Source organism: Rutidosis leptorrhynchoides, chromosome 8, assembly GCF_046630445.1.
Source record: "Rutidosis leptorrhynchoides isolate AG116_Rl617_1_P2 chromosome 8, CSIRO_AGI_Rlap_v1, whole genome shotgun sequence".
Classification (NCBI taxonomy): Eukaryota; Viridiplantae; Streptophyta; class Magnoliopsida; order Asterales; family Asteraceae; genus Rutidosis; species Rutidosis leptorrhynchoides.
In genome coordinates this window covers 357,727,193-357,735,105 of record NC_092340.1, presented here as the reverse complement: position 1 = coordinate 357,735,105, position 7,913 = coordinate 357,727,193, and the positions used below count along the sequence as shown (strand labels likewise).

Sequence of the window (7,913 nt, the reverse complement as noted above, 5' to 3'; positions counted from 1 at the left end):
CTTACCACAATTACACTTGATAATATATCAATATTTAGACGGTAGTCACAAATATGATAATACTGATTAAGATGTAATTGGTGAAATTGTTTTAGTTACTTCAATATTTATGATGCTATATTAGCATTAGTTTATCTTATGACATAATTATTAAGTATAATAAGTTTAACTAAAATAGTGAAATCTTGTTCAATTTCTTTATTTATAGTGAAAAATCATTCCCATATTTCTTTAATTGTTAGTTTCAGTTTTACGATTTTTTTTTTCTCTTAAATTTTACCCATAAATTTGTCTTACACTTGATAATCAATTAAATATTACTCCGTACATTTTTATTCTTATTCTTAACATATTTATTAGCCCAATTCTATGAACAGTGACACATACACCTCACGTTGCTGTCATCATAATATTAACTATTTTATAATTTAGTGACTTTTTTTTTTAACTTTCAGCCGGATATTTTGCCCAATAGAGTGGGCAGGATATTTCGCCCAACAGAGTGGGGATGTGAAGGGATGGCAATGGATGTCCGATTCATTGGATATCTATCCGATGCGATCCATTTAGATGAATATTGATGATTTAAACGGATGATAAATAGATATAATATGGATATGGATGATGTGAAAAATTAATGGATCGGGTATGGATGCCAATTTATCATCCACGGATATATCCATTTATCACCCGAAATACATATATACATATAAATATATACATATTTACTCAAATATATGCATATACAATTACATATCATTATACATGTGTAGCATCAATTATTAAAATGTTATCGAAAACATAAAATGTAAAAATATATTACATATATCACATATCTTTGTTAGAAATACATGATAATTTCATTTCATAATAGGAATATCTTTAGAAAAGAATAACATCCAACGGATATGGATATGGATATAGATGGATGAAATATTTTTAAATGAATATGGATATGGATATTGATTTTTAAAATTAAATGAATATGGATATGGATGTGGGATCACCCGGTCCATATCCGATCCATTGTTATGCCTAGATGTGAATCAAACTTTCGTATATTGACGTAGATTTGTTACTTATCGTTCTCTCCTAATTTTTTTTTATTACCACAATGTTTTATCACTTTAATTAATAAGCTAACCTACATTTTTAGTTTTAGTTTTTTTTTTTTTTTTTTTTTTTTTTTTGGAAAAACAATAACTTGTATAACTAAGAACGATTCATCAAAAACATGAAGAACCCCAAAACGTACAATAGTACAACTAAATCATATGAGCTCGACCAAACAAAACTTAATGGGAGCTCACAACATTAACACTAGACAAAGAAACCAAACTAATTAGCAAAAAGACAAAAACGATCAAACCACACCAAGAGGGTAACCAATCTTAATGTAATGACCCGAAAATTTGCGACTAAATTTAAACTTAACCTTTAAAGGATTAATGATTTCGACACGATAAACAAAGTCTTTAAAACTGAATCTCAAAATTTTTGAACTATTCAAGTACCCTTCGATTTTCTCAACGATTCGCGAACAATTATATGTAAATAGATACATATATATACTATAACTTGAAAACATAACAAAGTTTTAATTGCATAATACCGTACATTAAACTTATTGGTTTATATATCTAATTAAATATATATGATTTCAAGTTATTTAGTAAACGATAGTAACATTCGATTATTGATTTGATTGATATTTAGATAAGTTAACTAAAACGTTTAAGATGAACCAGTAAAACACTAATTTGATAAAGTATTTTCAAATTGCTACAGTACCCAAAATGCTACAGTGTTTTTGAAAATCACTATTTGCTACAGTGAAATTGACTTTGCTACAGTGAATTGCTACAGTAAAAATTGACTTTGCTACAGTAACTTTGCTACAGTAACTTTGCTACAGTGGTATATTTTATGGATGATTTAAGACTATATTTTGACAAAGGTACGATTCACGAAACGTAAAGTACAAGTTTTCTCAGCGTACGAAAGGGCGTTCGAAAAACCGGAACCGGGACATAAGTCGAGTGACAACGTACGACTTATCGGAACAAAAATTACAAGTCAACTATGCACGTGAATTTAATATAATATATAATTAATTAATTTAAATTATATATATTATATTTATATTTATTTTATATTATGTCGACAAGCTAGGAGCCAAAACAATGTGAGCTGTCCCTGGTCCTCATGCGAGTCGCATGGCCAGAAGGCCATTTCCATGCGAGTCGCATGACTCCAGATTTCAGGCCACATCTATAAATTTCAGTATTTTCGCTCGATTTAAATCACACACATACACAAATATATATATACTCCGTAATATTATTTATTATTTATTATTATTATTATTATTATTATTATTATTATTATTATTATTATTATTATTAATAAGATTATTATTAATCTTATTATTTTTTTTTTATTATTAGTGTTATTATTTTTGCGATACAAAAATAATAATGTACAAAAAAATATTACGACGGAGTGATGTCCAAGTAATTTTCAAAACGAGTTTCCGAGCGAGCTAGAGCTAAGGAAAATATGGGTTATTGCCAAGGAAATTATGGGTAATGTTCGGGGGTATTTTTGTGAATCAAACCTCGTGTTTATCATCTCCGATGCGTCTACGTGCTTTCCTGCAATATTGTATATCAATATTAAACAGTGAGTTTCATAAGATCCCTTTTACTCTCTACATTTTTGGGCTGAGAATACATGCAAATGCTTTATTAACCGATATACAATATTTATATGCGTGAGTTTCATTTGCTCCCTTTTTAATTGCTTTTGCAATCTATATTTTTGGGCTGAGAATACATGCACTTTATTTTAAACACAATGGATACAAGTACATGCTAAATTCTACACCGAGTTTGAACCGAAAATCCCTTAACTTTGGTAACTAGTAACTGCCGGTTATAAGAACTGGTGGGCGCGAATAGTTATATATGGATCCATAGGGCTTGATATCCCCGTCCGAGCTAGAGCACTAGCCTTTTAACGGACGTATGCTATTTGAGAAGCGTACACGTTGGTTTGCGTGTATTATTAAGATGATTATACAAAGGGTACAAATTATATATACGTTAAGTTTAGTTACCAGGGTGCTCAATTTCGTAGAATATTTTGATAAACGTTTCTGGATGAAACAACTGAAATCTTGTGATCCACCTTTATATGCAGATTATACGAAACATTAAAACTATGAACTCACCAACCTTTGTGTTGACACTTTTTAGCATGTTTATTCTCAGGTTTCCTAGAAGTCTTCCGCTGTTTGCTTAGATGTTAGACAAGCTATGTGCATGGAGTTTTACATGACATATTTTTCAAGGAAACGTTGCATTCACCAAATCATCACCATGTATCTTATTTTGACTGCATTGTCAACGGAAGTACTATTGTAAACTATTATTTATGGTGATTGTCTATATGTAGAAATCATCAGATGTCGAAAACCTTTGATTTAAATATTCATTTATGGTATGCCTTTTCAAAAGAATGCAATGTTTATAAAACGTATCATATAGAGGTCAAATACCTCGCAATGAAATCAATGAATGACGTGTTCGTCCATATGGATTTGGAGCGATCGTCACACTTAACGTCTACGAAAATATTGAAAAACATCTAATAAAGTGGCATAAACCACGCGGAAAATAAAAGATCACGACTCAAATATCTTTGATAAATTCGGAGATTTTTTCCATTTCGACACCCTAAGTTGGCCTCCTCCTCTTTTGTATTTTGAGTTTAAACGACTCATTAGGCATATCTTTGGAATTAATGATAATCGGCTATCTTGTTCATCATCTCATCAAACGCGACAAAGGGGAAGTATTCAAGCTCATCTCTTTTTCGACCACCGTTTCTTCCCGTTTAGACTCGAGAGAAGCAAATGAATTGGGCCAGAAACGTCACAACCAACAGGTCCTTTGGGTTAATAATTTAGTGATCCAATGAATAGAAGGATTTCCTAATTCCATATAACACTTGTTATTTAGATTGGCTCATTTGATTGATTACCTTTCTTATGAGTAATCACATTAGCATGTTAAAAAAAAAAAAAAAAAAAAAAAAGAAGAAAAATCAAGTAACCCATTTGTTTATCTTCACTACACGTAAAACCACCTAAAATTCTTTTCAACTACTACAAATTAGATCAACTGTGTACAAGTATGAAAGTTGTTGATTAGTATCCTATCGTATATGTAAGTTTCACAAGTCATTTGAGGATGAAAATTAAGCATGTCACTTTTTTTTTTTAAAGCAATTAAGCTTGTCACTTTACAAGTAAGAAACTAAAATATAAACACACATATTTCATGTACCAAAAGTAGGGAAATGACTAGTTCCCACATCATCAAATTTCATTAAGTTACCTATATTTGCTAGCCTATCTTAACATTTTGTTAGGTTTTATTGTTCCAACTGCTAACCTATCCCGCCAACCCTATTAGTGTATATCATCATCAGGTATATATACAAAAAACACTAATTTACAAAGCCCATCTCCAAGATCCAAACTTTTCCCCCAATTTCCAAATCAAACCCCCAAATATGATTTCCACTCTTTTGGAAACCCTAAAAATTCAACCTTTATGGTTAAATTTCCTGTTTGTGTTGGGTTTTCTATCTTTTTTAAAGACTTCAACTTCTATTCTCAAATGGGTGTATGTTAATTTCTTCAGACCTGCAAAGAATTTGAAAAAGTATGGATCTTGGGCACTTGTTACTGGATCCACAGATGGAATTGGTAAAGCTTTTGCATTTGAATTGGCTAAAAAGGGTCTTAATTTAATCTTAGTGGGTAGAAACCCTAGTAAGTTAGAGGTTGTTTCATCTGAGATTAAATCAAAATTTGATAAAACCCAAATCAAAGAAGTGGTTTTTGATCTTTCTGGTGATTTATCTGAAGGAATTAAGAAGATTAGTGAAGCCATTGAAGGGTTAGATGTTGGGATTCTGATAAATAATGCTGGGGTTTCATATCCATATGCTAGGTTTTTTCATGAAGTTGATGATGAATTGTTGACTAGTTTAATTAAAGTCAACATTGAAGGGACTACTAAAGTGACACAAGCTGTGTTACCTGGTATGATAAAGAGAAAAAAAGGTGCAATTGTGAATGTTGGTTCTGGTGCTGCTATTGTGATTCCATCTGATCCCCTTTATGCTGTTTATGCTGCTAGTAAAGCGTAAGTTTGCGATATGAATTACGATTTCTGATCGTAGCTTTTTATGTATCTAAACTATTGCTAATTAATGTTTGTTTCTCATTATTTAGGTATGTTGATCAGTTTTCAAGATGTCTGCATGTTGAATACAAGAAAAGTGGCATTGATGTGCAGTGCCAGGTAATTTTACGTATTTCACTTATTAGTAGGATAATCTAATATTTTGAGACTACTTTATTGTAAGTTTCTTAAACTATTTACTTGATTTTTGTTTTTGGACAAAGTGTGTTAGGATCTGTACTCATCATACTCTATATGTTAGGCTTAGAAAACTGATGATCATACTACGGTTAAGTAATGTATCTACGTGCACTAATGTTGATAGAATTGTGAGAATGCACGTTTCATTTGGTTTATTTTGGCATTGCCAATAGAATCGAGTCACACTCTAGGCATGGTAGCAAGTTGAGTGTAAATTTACATACCTTGAAAAATTAATTTCTGTCGATAAAATTCTATTTTAAGTGTGTTTCACAAATGAACATTTTAAAATGGTTTTGTAGGTCCCACTATACGTAGCAACAAAGATGGCATCAATTAAAAGGTCATCGTTCTTTGTACCATCAGCAAGTGGATATGCAAAGGCAGGGTTAAGGTGGTTAGGACACGAGCCTCGTTGCACACCTTACTGGCCACACTCGCTCATCTGGGCCCTGCTTTACTCGTTACCTGAGGCTGCCGTTGATGCTTGGCGTTATAGCTTCTGTCTCAAAATCCGAAAAAGGGGACAACTTAAAGATTCTAGGAAAACAGAGTAAATATCTGTTCTCTTTTATTTATTGAAATTTTAGCAGTGATTGAAGTTTGGTTATATTTGTTTTTTCAACTTATCTTCCCTTTCGTTTTTGGTTAAAACTGTTGTTTTCCAAATTCTGTTTTCCAAATTCAGGCATGTGTATTCATTTCATTTATCGTTAAAAGGATCGATTAACATTATAACAATAGGTAAATTATGTGCCTGAAATTGTATTTGAATTGATCCTTCATACTCGTTTTCTGTCAAGTAACATTTTTTTTAAAGTAAAAACGGATATTAAATAACAGGATCCGAAGATCAACAAGTAACAGTTTAGTTGATAACAGAGTTCACAACCATTGTATGGTATTCTTTTTCCTAAAGACTATTTCAGTATCTAACCCGAACCCATCAACTTTTCTAGAATAAATAAGTTCCGACCCGTTAAACAACTTTATCAATGGTTCCAAGCTAAACAAATCATTAGCCGAATACTTATCTGACCGTCTAGAAACCGCCACATGTAACACACAGATCCCACCAGCTTTCAGTGTTCTTTGAATCTCCCCTACAAATTTCTTCGGGTACAATGCATGGTCAAACACATTCGAAAATTCAAAGTCAAAAGTCTCTTTATCAAACGGTTGAGAATGAAAGTCACCTTGAATCACTAGTGGCGGGTATGGTACAAGGTCCAACCCGATTGAATCCCAAACTCCGACCCGTTTCAAAGCTTCCACTTCCTGCCCGACCCGAGCTCCAACACAAAGTGCTTTGGACGAATTGGATAGTAAATTTTTGTGCTTTAGATCCATAAAGAATTGGGTGAAAACCCGAATCTTTCTGTCCCAATCTCGGGTGGTCCATATTTTTCGTAGCTTCGGGTTGTTGGTTTTACGAAGTTGGTGTTGAATGTAGTTATCGTATGAGGTGTATCCGGATCTGATCACGATGGTGGAACCAGAAACATCATCATTAACGGTGGGCCCGGTGATCGGTTTATTCATTAAGATTGTTGATTTTAGGGAGAGAAAGATGAGAAAAGATAAAGAGAGAATAAATGAGAGAAAATAACATTTGGGTATGATTGATCTTGATTGATTTGCTACATCTTTCATCTCACATACACTAAAAATTGTGTTTTGTGTATTGATTTCTATGTGAAAGACTGTTTTCTTGTATAAAGTTTGAAACTTTATTGTTTTTTAATCTTACATGACTACATGGGTTGTGTTGTATGAATAGCTGGTTAGTTTTTGCATGAAATATGTATGTGTTTGTGATTGAGAGAATACCAATAAGAGATAAAGGGGGAAAATTGAGATCATGTAAAACAACAAATGAACACATTAAGGATACATACAATATAAAGATATACATATACATATACAAATTTATAACAACGATCTATGCATGAAATTCAATGGATATGACTTGTGAGTACAAGAAAGAGAAATGTAAATGGATGTAGTTTTGATCGAAATAGAACTTTAGTTTTGCCGAAAACATAGGACGAAAACATAAAGAATGTCCGATGAATACAAAGTAATTAAGCCTGTTTTGTAGCTTGATTAGTGGACATATGATTTTTCATTTTCTTAATTGAAAACTCAATTGACATTGAACTTGATTAGATAGCTTAATAAGAAGCTAAAACTGCCAAATAAGAAGATAAGTAAATAACCATTATTTGTTGTTACGTAGGAATCATCAAATAATTATAGATAGATTGGGCCTGGAAACTAAAGTCCAAATCGGAAAAATGTTGGTCCATTTCAGACCTGAATAGCCTAAACTTTCCCTAGTCCATATTAGAAATTAATATTAGACCCTATTTTTATGCATTAAGGTTCCAAATGTTTACCTAATATTACAAACCCAATGTCTAAAATGTTATCGTAGCATCGCGCAATTCATATTCG

At 32.1% G+C, this 7,913-nt stretch overlaps 2 protein-coding genes across 2 annotated transcripts; one reads left to right on the top strand and one right to left on the bottom strand.

Annotated features, from left to right (window-relative positions):
- The first annotated feature begins 4,389 nt into the window (after positions 1 to 4,389).
- LOC139862867 (very-long-chain 3-oxoacyl-CoA reductase 1-like) lies at positions 4,390 to 6,258 on the top strand. The gene is made up of 3 exons (XM_071851497.1): positions 4,390 to 5,216; positions 5,306 to 5,375; positions 5,759 to 6,258. Exons 1-3 carry the CDS (start codon positions 4,579 to 4,581, stop codon positions 6,011 to 6,013), a joined length of 963 nt encoding a protein of 320 aa, XP_071707598.1. The 5' UTR covers positions 4,390 to 4,578; the 3' UTR covers positions 6,014 to 6,258.
- Positions 6,259 to 6,341: 83 nt separating this feature from the next.
- LOC139864658 (uncharacterized) lies at positions 6,342 to 7,205 on the bottom strand. The gene has a single exon (XM_071853234.1). The coding sequence runs from the start codon at positions 7,107 to 7,109 to the stop codon at positions 6,342 to 6,344; it is 768 nt and encodes a 255-aa protein (XP_071709335.1). The 5' UTR covers positions 7,110 to 7,205.
- Positions 7,206 to 7,913: the final 708 nt, after the last annotated feature.

What these genes read in the sequence shown, in the direction of transcription:
- LOC139862867 (XM_071851497.1), top strand. Translation starts at nt 4,579, where the DNA reads ATGATTTCCACTCTTTTGGAAACCCTAAAAATTCAACCTTTATGGTTA. An exon ending in GTTTATGCTGCTAGTAAAGC is followed by an intron (nt 5,217 to 5,305) that starts GTAAGTTTGCGA and finishes CTCATTATTTAG; the next exon opens with GTATGTTGATCAGTTTTCAA. An exon ending in GCATTGATGTGCAGTGCCAG is followed by an intron (nt 5,376 to 5,758) that starts GTAATTTTACGT and finishes ATGGTTTTGTAG; the next exon opens with GTCCCACTATACGTAGCAAC.
- LOC139864658 (XM_071853234.1), bottom strand. Translation starts at nt 7,109, where the DNA reads ATGAAAGATGTAGCAAATCAATCAAGATCAATCATACCCAAATGTTAT.